A 13,506-nucleotide genomic window follows, 5' to 3' on the forward strand; every position below is an offset into this window, starting at 1 on the left:
TATAACAACAGTTTCAAAAGACTAAATTCAGACCTCTATAATTTTGAGTTTCTGTTTGTAGCTGTTTATTCTTTGTTCCTCCACACATTCGAGGACCCCAGTTCTTCCTTGCTCGAGTACACTGCCGTCAGAGATAATATATAACGAAAACGCGGGTTTTTTTTCCTACAATCGAGTAGACCAAGATTCGTGCTTTAATACAACAATAATTAATTTTATAGATGATTGATGTTACATAATACACTAATACACACACTATGGGAAGAAACCTGACCTGCATTCCCTTTAAACAATGTTTTGAATCATAATACTATAATAATCATAGGACTATAACTGTCGAGCTGCAGAGTACTCGATCTACGTTCTTACCTATCCTCTCGTTGATCTTCTGTCTGTAGCTGTCTATTCTGTGACCTTCCACACAGTCGAGCACGTTCTGCGGTCTGTCGCAGTCGTCAATGGCGATGTTGTAGTAGTAGCCGGGCGGACAGTTGTACAGGTGGTGCCTGCCTCCGTGACACTTGTAGAAGACGTTACATTCCACCTCGTGCGGATACTTGCCGTCTACGTAGGGGCAGTGGAAGGCGTGGGACGTCACGATGGAGCCTGCAACAATACGTGGAGTCTTATTAAAAATATATATTAACAATAATACGAAAAGAGAAAAACAAACAAACAAACAAACAAAACTTCAGCCTGTTGTCTTAAAAAAACCTAAAAACAAAACAACATACAAACAAAAACACCACAACAACAAAAAAAGCCTCACAGCATCAACAACAAAAACAACCCCATCCTGCAACAATTTCACAGCACAAATCTAATCTATGTCTAATCCATGTATAACACAGGATTCATTTATATGTATTCGGGGGGGAAAACAGTGTAAGCATGGAAAGTCACAGTGGAGTTTGCAACAATAAGTGTTGTCTTGTTAAAACAAAAACCAACCAGTTATGACAAAATTTGTTTTCGTTTGTTTGTTAAAAAAAACGTTTCTCAATATAGTTGTAATATAATTCTAATCCATATGCACATATAATAATATTCAAGAACGATGGTTTGGGAACACACCTCAACCATCTGGATTGTTTTTCAAGTTGGATAGATAAAGAAAGACAAAGATAGACAGACAGAGACCAAAACAAATATTCAGTTGCCTTACATAGCTCAATTGGGTTGTGCACTCATTCATTGTCGGGCGGGACGTAGCCAAGTGGTAAAGTGTTCGCTTGATGCGCGGTCGGTCTAGGATCGATCCCCGTCGGTGGACCCATTGGGCTATTTCTCGTTCAAGCCAGTGCTCTACAACTGGTGTAACAAAGGCCGTTGTATGTACTATGCTGTCTGTGGGATGGTGTATATAAAAGATCCCTTGCTGCTAATCGAAAAGAGTAGCCCGTGAAGTGGCGACAGCGGGTTTCCTTTATTAATATATGTGTGGTCCTTATCCATATGTCCGACGCCATATAACCGTAATAAAATGCGTTGGGTGCGTCGTTAAATAAAACATTTCCTTCATTCATTCATTGTGGTATAGAGCGTTACTGGAACACAGATCACAAATTTAGATAGTACCACACCCGATATCTTTTATCATTCTGCAACCTATAAGAACATGATGGACTTCAACATCAGTGTATTTGTTTGTTGTGGTTGTTTCTTTGGTTGGGTTTTTTCGTGGGGTTTTTGTTTTGTTTTGTTTTGTTTTTGTTGAGTTGTGGGGTTTTTTTTACGGTTTTCCAAACAATGTTACATTGAATTATCTCCAACATTATAAGATCTCATAAGTACTGTTTGTGTTAAGCAAATGGTAATGATTTGGAGGAGCAAACTACTGCTCGGCTCAGATGCACTGGGCCACAGATGAAAATGATGTGTTATTAAAGCGACAGTAATTCAATGGGGAAAGACCGGCCTCGGTGGCTTCGTGGTTAGGCCATCGGTCTACAGGCTGGTAGGTACTGGGTTCGGATCCCAGTCGAGGCATGGAATTTTTAATCCAGATACCGCCTCCAAACCCTGAGTGAGTGCTCCGCAAGGCTCAATAGGTAGGTGTAAACCACTTGCACCGACCAGTGATCCATAACTGGTTCAACAAAGGCCATGGTTTGTGCTATCCTACCTGTGGGAAGCGCAAATAAAAGATCCATTGCTGCTAATCGGAAAGAGTAGCCCATGTAGTGGCGACAGCGGGTTTCCTCTCAAAATCTGTGTGTTCCTTAACCATATGTCTGACGCGATATAACCGTAAATAAAATGTGTTGAGTGCGTCGTTAAATAAAACATTTCTTTCTTTCTTTCAATGGGGAAAGCTCCCATCTATTACGGTACTAACTGTTATTGAAAACAGAAGCGTTTGCTAGCTTGTTGATATAATAGATATTTTATATTGCATTAGGTCAAAGGCCTTTGACCACAGACATACGTATGATAGCATATATACATGTGTATTAAGATAAAAAAAACAAAACAAAAAACATGTTAAATTAATGCAAAGCAATGGTCTAAAGCGATAAAGTTGATAGGCTAAAGCGATCGCCTGAGCCGCGATAAGTTATAGATTCAGTCCTCAGTGGAGCCATTAGAGTAAGATTAATTAATAACACCTGTTTAATGACAGTCGATCAGCATTGTTTGCTTGTAGTATTATATACTGGTTAATTAAACCGGCCTTAAAAGGACATTCCCGAGTCTGCTGCAATTTTTAAGATGTTATCGACTAATAGAGACTTTTTAACGATAGTAATTACATATCAAATATATTTTCCTGCACAACATATTAGAGGCTGTATATTAAACGTGTTTCTCATCGTTTTAATATTTGTACTAGCGTACATTTCATTTTATTTCCTAAAATGGGTTTTTTCGTACGTACGAAATTATTTGAAGACAAAATCCAGTTTGGGCTTCTTACAAATATTAAGACGACAAGAAACACATTGAATATACAGACACTGATATTCTAAACAAGAAAATATATTTAATATGTAAGTTTAATCGTAGAAATATTTTATTAATCGAAATGTTTTTATAATGCAGCAAACTCGGGAATGTCCCTTTAAGGCAAGTGGGTACTGGGTTCGCATCTCATTAACAAATAATCATAACTCTTGTCCTGGACAGATAGCCAAGATAGCTTACGTATGTGCCATGGACATCGAGCTTGAACCTTAATTGGTATAAGCACGAAACTTAAGCTAAAACTAAGGAAACAAAAATATGTATCCACGGGTAGGAGGTGGAATAAACAGGATGTTCTACCAGCGTTCCTTCAACTCAAACACTGAACTGGTCATCAATGGTTTACCCGAGATTTAAAATGTGGAATTTATGAATTTAACAAAGCTCCATCCATAAACAGCGTTCGAAACTTCCGTGTATGACTTGGCACACGAGACCCAATCCACTTAAACCACCAAAATCTGTCCATGTCATGGCATATATGTATTTGCTTGCAGAGACAAACATGCTCTAGTATTTACCAAAAGCTTGGTTAAAACTATCGTCTATTTGGAGATTTGGGGGAAATATACCCAATAAGATCCTTTATCCGATTTAATTTTTTCAACGAAATGTCTTAAAGTCTTTCCCAGTACGTTCCATCGCCTTGAGTAAATGATCCCTTCGATCTTCTGTATCAACTAAATATTTCATTTGTCCACAACGTAAGGAATGGACGCCGAAGTTAATCTAAAATAGACAAGTCCACAAGTTTAAATATTTCCTGCAGGTGCCTGTGTGGACAAGATTATTGTTTAATGTTTAACAAATGAATAGGAAATGTAACTGTAGGACTCTGTTCGGTCACGATCGGCTACTTCCGGAACACGGAGCCAAGAAAAGTTTCGGTTAATTCTGTCGGAATTTCCGATTGCGATTCCGGAAAGACATAAAGATGTACGTATGTAAAAAGTTTGTTTTGCTTAAAGACGTCACTGGAGCACATTGCATGTTTAACCATCGGCTATTGGATGTCAAACATTTGGTCATTCTGATTCGTAGTCTTCAGAGGAAACAAAAAAAGGAAGGAAATGTTTTATTTAACGACGCACTCAACACATTTTATTTACGGTTATATGGCGTCGGGCATATGGTTAAGGATCACACAGACATTGAGAGAGGAAACCCACTGTCGCTACTAATTCACATGAAACATATCGTATACCCTCAGGATAATTCGGAATGTTTTCAAATTATTTTTAAATCACTGGCATGATTCTGCAATTAAGGTTTTGATTGGTGGACATGAGCTCCAACTGGCTGGTGTTAGATCCACATGTAATAGTGGAGCTAATTTTAATTAGATTGTACAATAATAAAATAAATAAATAAATAAATAAAAAAACATTCTGTTGTAATTTGTTCAAGGTTCACCTAAATTGTGGCTTAGATTTATTGGACTATAATGCATGTTGGATTACTGTAAAATACTTTATTTTCGCTTTTTTCGCGTTTGAATAGAATTCGTGAAAATAAATTCCACGCGAAATTAAAGGCTGACGAAAACTAGACATTAAAAAAATAAATTGAAAGCAATACACGTGTGTTTAAAAAACGGAAGTAAACATCGCAGTATGTTAAAATATGGAAGTGAAAAAATTTCGGGGTAGGCTTGTACAGCGACACTGTACTCGTAGTATATATTGGGCCTTCACACTAACTGTTTTGCCTGTTGGTCAATCCCAAACCGTACTGAACGAGTATACAATATTATTTAGCACAAAATAAAGACAGGTGGCTGCTTAATGCGTTTGTCAGCTTGATTGTTTCCATTTACACCCGTGTTAAGCAGTCACCAAAGGAAATATGAAAAGCTGACCACTTAATACAACTTAGTACAGGTCAGTTTATACCATATGGTTTGGTAGAATAGTGAGACGCCTTCTAGGGATCACTGGCTGCTTAAGGGACATTCCTGAGTTTGATGCAATTTGTAAGACGTTATCGACTAACAGAGACTTTTTAACAACTGTAATTACATATCAAATATATTTTTCTGCATAAAATATTAGTGGATCTATATTAAACGTGTTCCTGATCGTTCTAATAGTTGTACTACGTTAAATTTCATTTTATTTCCTAAAATATATTTTTGACAAAATCCAGTTTGGGCTTCTTACAAATATTAAAACGATCAGAGACACATTGAATATACAGACACTGCCATTCTAAACAAGAACATATATTTAATATGTAAGTTTAATCGTAGAAATATTTTATTAGTCAGAAACAACTTACAATGCAGCAAACTCAGGAATGTCCCTTTAATACAGAGTATATATATATATATATATATATATATATATATATATATATATATATATATATATATTTATATTATAGAAGAATAAAATGGCCTTTTTTGGATAGATGATCATTCAATAAAGGTGACAGTTTTTACAACCAGATTTGATCGTCTACATGTGCCAGCAAATAACTCCCACCGGTGACCATCTGCATCTGCTCGGCCTCGGCGGATGCGGGGTTTTTTCCACCCCAAGTATACTTATTTTCCTTTTTATATGTGAAGCTATAGACTAATTAATTCCAAGATTGGTCTTGAGATGCCTGGAGGTGCAACACGCCAGAATGTTAGTTGTGTTCCCTTATGGAAATGGAGGTGATGGGTGTTGTGGGGCATTTAAATTTCTAAAAGGAGTAACACCACTCACACATGTATAAAATATTAAACTACATTAAACAAGGCTCGCTCAATGCATTCCTTTGATTTTGTTGTTGGCTTTATTCAGTTAGATGTACTTTAGTACCCTAGAAACGCCTGGTCAAATTAAGATATAAAAAAACAAAGTTTACAACCGCATTGCTTTTTCTCAAAGGAGCTCTACAACCCACACACAACCAAAATCATCTATATCTGTATACACGACCAGTGTAATAAAAAAAACATCAACTGACATCCAGCACCCGGCGGTTTTATTTTGAGTTGGAGTCTCTATAAACATTCATTTAAAACCAATAACATGCATGTATATATTAACAAGAAAAATGTTTTAATGACCGTCTAACGGATTCTCAGACAACCAGATTAACCATTATTCCAAAGTCGATGAATAAACGTTTGTTAAATAGTAATGGCTTACATTTTGTACATAAATGTATAATATTGCGATTTCCATTGTATGATAAGAGAAAAACATTCTCAGCCGCGATATACGCTATTCCAACCTAGTAGCACAAATGGGTCTTTTATATATGCACTTCTCGCAGATAGGACAAAACATGTCTTTTGATATGTCAGTCGTGGGGCACTCACTAGAGCGCGAAAATCAACAGCTCTATCTATTGGTGATCGATCCTTTGATCCATAGCATCACAGGCAAACCCTATCACCGAGCTACAACCCTCCCCTGTACAAGACAAATGACAACGACAAGGACAGTTTTGACAATGTTGTGACAGTGTGCATTAACGAATCACTGATGACGACTCTTGCAAAAGGTGGACATGTCACATAGCATGTCTCTTAGGCAACCAGCACAGCGTTTGTAACCACTGGTCTCGATAGCGTAGTAATTCAGCTACCAGATTTAAGAAGAAGTTTGTTTTGTTTAACGACACCACTAGAGCACATTGATTTATTAATCATCGTCTATTGGAAGTCAAACATTTGGTAATTCTGACATATAGTCTTAGAGAAGAAACCCGCTACAGTTTTCCATTAGTAGCAAGAGATCTTTTATATGCTCCATCCCACAGACAGGATAGTACATATCACGACCTTTGATATACCAGTCGTGGTGCACTGGGTGGAACGACAAATAGCCCAATGGGCCCACCGACTGGAATCGATCCCAAACCGACCGCGCATCAAGCGAACCCTTTACCACTGGGCTACGTCCCGCCCCACTATATTTAAAGCCTGTATGTACTGGTTTCGTACCCCAGTACCGGCTCCAGCCCATACTTAGAGCATTACATCGCCTTCCCTCTAATGAACGACCCATCATTAATCTCTGTCCTGGATAGATTCGCTTTCTTCTTTAAACGTGAATGTATCAACTTGTTGGACTAATTAAATCCAACTACCAAGACCAAGATAACGATAGATAGCTGATGCGTTTGCTAAGAAGAGAGTTTCTGAACTTTAAAGTTGGATGTAATCGGTAAAATAAATGCTTTTCACACGTTGGTCCTTTCCAAACATGTTTAAAAAGTATGTCCAAGGTCCTTTAGGACATTACTATCAAATTTAGGAGTGCCTGATTTTGAACTCCTTAGATGAAACGTTGCAGCCAAGCCAAAAATGCATGCCGTTTGCTGTAACCACATAATAATAGCTTCGACTCATTTCTTTTTCCCAACTACATTTGTGTTCTGTCTCCCTCGATCTCTTTTTAGGTAAAATATTTAAAATAAAATACCAAACTTCACACTAATAAAATGATGAAGTACTGACTTTTTAAATGTAACGTGCATTGACCCCACAAACAAACATTGTAGTTCAGTGTCTGGGCTCAGATATCATTACCTTACAGTCATGTTATAGTCTAAAGATTAATTTTGTTCATATCACATACAACATACATATCATTCATATACAACATCAGTAGTAAACATGGATACAAAAATGCATATAGTTCCACGATATATGAGGTTAACAGTGAAATGGAACACATACAAGTAGAAAAACGTTAAGGGATGACAAAAGGAAGGAAGGAAAGAAATAATGATTTTAAAAATTATATTTAGAAATAGAAAATAGTGCATCCTGTGTTGTAATAAATACCTCTAGAGCAATGTCTTGCTTCTAAGAATCTGAACCAAGGTTCCCAATATTTATCATATTCTTTGAATTGAAAGTTTTTGTAAAGTTTAACTTTTTTGACTAGTCTCCTAGTACCTGGTCTCCTGATAACAAAAGCTGTCAATTCATGATCCACTTTACCCGCTTGTTCAAGAATTCATTGCATAGGCACTCTGGATTTGTCAATTGACAATTTTTTTTTAAAGTTCATGTTATAATATTTTTGAAACAACTTCTTTGTCGAGATATTATACCAATTTAAATATCATGATATTTGGACGTCTAAAATGAACTATTAAAGAATATTCAAATATGCAATTTTCTAAAATCTGACTTACCAAGAAGAAAAAGTAAGTAGGCCCCGACCATGTCCGTAATATTCCTCTTAAAGACCATGGGATGAAAATCCTAGAAAGACCAAGAGAACGTAGACACACAGGCAGAGAAGGGATTACTGCCAACAAAGAAGAAGAAACTCATACAAAAGCCTGTCTTTAAAACCGTTGTTTAAATACCAGACGGCATGAACAACTTTTTTTATTTTAAGCCCTCCGACCCCTTCTGCGCAGCCGCGATAGAGACGAAATGTCGATCACTCATTCAGGCTGTTCGGACAGGCGATGGAGGCGGAACACAACCTCGATGTCGCACGACGGTGTGAACCACGTGCCCGTCGCCCGGACCGTTCTGACACAACAAACAGATGTAGTTGTACAAACGTTGATTGCGACAATGACGTTTCTACGTGAAACGCTACAGTTAACCGGGGTGACGAATATAGACCGAGCAGAAACGTAGAGATGTTTTTCTACGTGCTGCCTCCATGTCACGGATTATCAGGACGGTGAACGACTGGTAAACAGCACCTGCCAACGTTCGAAAGAGGGCGATCAACGGACCACTGACATCCACTTACTAAGATAAACTATTGCGTTTTCAAATGTATTCCTCGGTTCCATTCATGTGGTAAACATGAAAGCAAATATCAATTTTTACAGGAATAGTTACGTAAGCGGTAACTGTGATACAATATCATATGTTCACTGTTTGTTCAGAAATGTAGCCTATAGGCTTTGTAAGCAATAGAGGTTCTTCTGAACTAAGCAATCGCGTATATGATGACTCGTATAGTGTGCCAAATACACATTTGTGGGTCTACTAAAAAAAAAAACATTTTCAAATCGATCCATATCAAGCGGGGTCTTCAAATAGGGTTCTTAGAAGTCCTAGCCACCCTTTTTCCAATCCCTTTTTTTTTTCTTTTTTCTTTTTTTTTTCTCTACAAGAATTTCATATATAATCGGACAAAATCAGTGTCATTTCGTTAGTTAATTGTTGAACAGTTCTTTCTCACAATCCCACGTCTGTAACTCCCACCTCGCAATAAGGGCAAGCGCGTCTTCGTTGCTTGACGTTTCGTTAATCTTCGAGCTTAACACAACATTTTAGGATCCGCCTCTTTATATTTTTACCAAAACTAGTACAGATATGAATCGCACCGCGGTATCTAGCAGAAAAAAAATGAAGGTGTCCCTTTTGTCTAGCTACAAAAGACCCTATATTACGGTTCCCCGGTTAATTTTTGTTCATTTTTAAAATGTTATGCCCATAATTATTTTCGGCTAAACACAACCATGAAACTTTACCTAAAACAAAAGCTTCTGGTTCAAATTAGATCTTACAAATTTCTGTGCATATGTGCATTGGCGTAGACAGAATATTATATTGAGGGACACCAACATTGGGGAGGGTCAACCACATTGCCTATGAGTAGTGCCAATGAGCGACAGAAAAATATAAACGATGATGGGGGCAAAAAGAGATGTGATTGGGGTGGATATGGTCCCATTCTCCTCCCCGGCTACGTCTGTTCTATGCATATTTGAAATCTCCTCTTTATGAACTTGGTTTCAGGGATAATGACGAGATGTAATATTTAACTCCCAAAAATTATTAAACAATGCCTTAGAGATCAATACTGACAAAAACCGTTAGCCCGAGTATCTACATTATCACATTGATTATTGATATTGTCATTACAAAGACGATTACATTTTTGAAAAATACCACAGTATATAGCTATCTACGAAAGTTTCGTATTTCGCTGCTTAATTGTAGATGTGGTGTGTTAAATATTAATACTGAAAATGGTAGATTTAAAAATAATCTAAGAGAACAAAGAATCTGTCCAGTGTGTAATATGAATACTATTGTTTTATTTAACGACGCATTCAACACATTTTATTTACGGTTATATGGCGTCAGACATATGGTTATGGACCACACAAATATTGAGAAAGGAAACCCGCTGTCGCCAATTCACGGACTACTCTTTTCGATTAGCAGCAGGGGATCTTTTATATGCACCATTCGTTGAAAAGACGAACTCGTGTTAATATGTGACCACCTACTCACCCAGGGTTTGCAAAAGCTAAGCATATCCTGCCCAACTGGTGACACCTGTAATTGCAAAATGTGCCATATTATTTCCGTACACCAAAACCTCACGCTATATTATTACCCCTGAGCCAGTTTATCCTGGTAGTACATGTAGCACGTGCTACGCGTCCCGCGCTTCAGAGGACCCCGCGGTGTTGTGTAGATTTATTTTCCATAGGTTATTTTTCCCCTCTCCCCGAGGGGGTTGCAAAATATATGTCCTAGGAAGGGGACCCCGCTGTTATTTGTGCTACAGGCCTCACGAATCCTTAAACTGGCTCTGATTACCGCGGTGAAGACTAGGGTACACAAGAAAATATGATGTTGAAAAACAAAATAATGTAAGGTATTATATAATAGGACATCCATTTAGTACAGTTTTATGCATAGGAGGAGAACGTTGTGTCGCCGTCAAAGGTATGACTGTGTACAAAAAGGGAAGGGTATTAATTTTAAACGTAGTTTTTTATTCTACGGTTTCTAAAGCATTTGTTCTTTAAAACACAAGAATCAAAATCATATGAATCTTGTTGAATGTTGAACCTTCACTACTTCGGTTACATTTTTCTTTTTTCATATCTTGACACCTGTTTCCTGTTTAAAACCTTCATAATGTGGATACATTATTTCAACAGAAGATTCATATTTGGCATCACTGGTGTAATCCCTGTCAGCTCGTACTACCTTGCGTGTTGACCGTCTTCCTCGCGGTTAACAAAGCAACACAAACTTCACTCCAGCATGAATTTTGTGAATTTTAAAACATGGCGAATAAATTACACGTGCCTTGAGACAACAGAAGAGGTGCCAGGTGATGAGTGTTAACTCACTTTCACCAAAGACAACAAAACGCATAAAAACTAAATTCTCCAATTTTGTCTCATTTTATTATCTTTCTTTTTTTCTCAGCAAATATTTGCTTGTGTTTTTTATTCTTTATTTGCTTTCTTAATTTCCTTATTATGATTGGAAGCTGTTCCTTGCGTTTTGTTTTAAATGTTCTTTTATCATAAAAGTCGGAAATGGCGAGAGCTCTGATGATTTTGTAGCTGAAAGACGAATTAATATATAATCCCTACCCCATTCTAGTTTTTAGCATTTTCCGATTCCTATATATTAAATTTTCAATCAAAACTGAAAACACATGATGTTTGGCAAAATAATTTCATGATTCATTACATTTTATTAGCAAATAGCATGGTTATTTCCATTTTTAAAAGTTAATAGAAGTAGTCCAAATGTACCAGGGTCCCTATTACTAATAGATAAGAGCTAGCACACTTTGTCATCTATGCATTTGATTTGCATAGGCCTACGCAACAGTACATGCATGTATTGTTTTTGTTTGCAGCTGCTTGGCTAGTTTTTAATATACCAAATACAAATTCAACAAACCTCCTTTAACAAAACATGAGAGAAAAAACACTTTAAATTCGAAACAAAACAAAGTCTGTTAGTTTGTAAACTAACCAGTATCCGGATCAGTAAAGAACACGGTTTAACGGGATTTCGGATGTTTGCTACTGTATACATATCTGGTTTCGTGAATCTTTCATTGGATAAGTGCAAACTAATTTGAATGTAACGAATAAAATAACATTCATACAGAAAAGTACACGGATCATAAGATCATTTGTGTGTGTGCATGCGTGCGTGTGTGTGTATGTGTGTGCATGTGTGTACATACTCAAAGAAACATTCTAAGTTTAATGGGACATTCCTGAGTTTGCTGCATTGTGCGATGTTTCCGACTAATAAAATATTTTTACGATTACATTTACATATTAAATATTGTTTCTTGTTTAGAATATCAGTGTCTGTAGGTATATTTAATGTTTTTCTGGTCGTCTTAATATTTGTAAGAAGCCCAAACTCGATTTTGTTTTCAAATAATTTCGTACGTACGAAAAAATATACTTTAGGAAATAAAATGAAAATTAACCTAGTACAAATATTAGTACGATCAGAATCGTTAAAAAGTCTCTGTTAGTCGATAACATTTTAAAAATTGCAACAAACTCATGAATTTCTCTTTAAATTATCGGTCAAAGAAACACAAAAACATTCTAATTTTAAATTATTGGTCAAAGAAACACACAAAAACATTCTAATTTTAAATTATCGGCCACAGTGCCGTTCTCACAAAAAGTGAGATTAACCAATCTCGTTGAGCTAAGTTGTATCCATAGCTAAAGTCGGGAACACTAAAAACATTTAAAGGGATTTCCCATACAATATTCTTATAGTTATGTAGGAAGATTTACCTTATGGTTATTGTTTGGGAGTTTTTTTAAATTAATTATGTTTGGTGTGTAAAGGAATAGTAATATAAACCCAAACACGAATGGATTCTTTGGCAAAATAATACAGACGTATTGACCTAACTGTACTAAATTGTTTAAATTAATCAACTTCACTTCATCTTGGTATCATACTACATTATCGAGAAACATACCTTTGAAAAAATTAAAATACAAATTATTTTCTATTTTAATATTGTTCAGGGGCCGCAGGGTGGTGGAGGTAGGGGACATGCGCACCCCACTTTTCCCTGTTATTATACCAAGAAGACTGGAAACAGGTTCAGGTCCTCCAGATCATCAAATGTCATCCCTCAGACCATCGCACTGACAGTGTCCCGTCAAATACTTTCAAATAAACAAGACATATTTTACACGGTTTTAAACATATATCGCGTTGAGTAATAGTCTTAAAATACACGTGTATGAGTATACAGAGCCATGTCAAACACGTTTTCTGTACTGAGATATTTTTGTACTTCGAAATCTCTGTGTTTTAAGACCAACAAGCTCTACAAATGAACTTAACTCTGCGAGTTTTACAAACTTGAACGTAGACTGAAAGACGCACGACCCGTATGCATTTGTTTGTATGCGACTTCCAGCCTGATGCATAGAATGCTATCCGAGATTAAACAACTGCATGTCCCATTGTTTCAGCAAACGCAGTTCTTGCTAACCCATCTTTTGTTTTGTCAGGGGGAAAAGTGCCATGTTTTGGCATGAAATGTTCATGCGACAAATATCTCAAATTTATCACTGACGTCAACTAAGTGCTCGGAACATCGTGCGTGCATCTATGGCGAAACCTCTTGTTGTTACAACCTGCACTCTAGTACTTCTTGACAGTTTTCGTTTATATTCCGCCACTCTTTCTTGTTCGCGGAGCACGTGCCCAAAACTGTTCCAAAATCTCTTTTTTGGTTTGACCTTAAAAAAATATTACAATGGAAAGCTGTTTTGGCTAGCGCCTCGACACAAAGATAGTTTTGTGTTGCG

General features: G+C 36.8%; 1 protein-coding gene across 1 annotated transcript in view; it reads right to left on the bottom strand.

Annotated features, from left to right (window-relative positions):
- The window catches only part of LOC121368822 (chondroitin proteoglycan 2-like), a 30,778-nt gene extending 22,641 nt beyond the window's left edge, over window positions 1-8,137 (bottom strand). The window contains exons 1-2 of the mRNA XM_041493567.1: window positions 8,107-8,137; window positions 370-606 (exon numbers count right to left, since the gene is read on the bottom strand). Of these exons, the coding sequence (XP_041349501.1) occupies window positions 370-606; window positions 8,107-8,137 (268 nt within the window). The remainder of the gene's footprint in view (window positions 1-369; window positions 607-8,106) is intronic.
- Window positions 8,138-13,506: the final 5,369 nt, after the last annotated feature.

The sequence above is a fragment of the Gigantopelta aegis genome, chromosome 3, assembly GCF_016097555.1.
Source record: "Gigantopelta aegis isolate Gae_Host chromosome 3, Gae_host_genome, whole genome shotgun sequence".
NCBI classification, from domain to species: domain Eukaryota; kingdom Metazoa; phylum Mollusca; class Gastropoda; order Neomphalida; family Peltospiridae; genus Gigantopelta; species Gigantopelta aegis.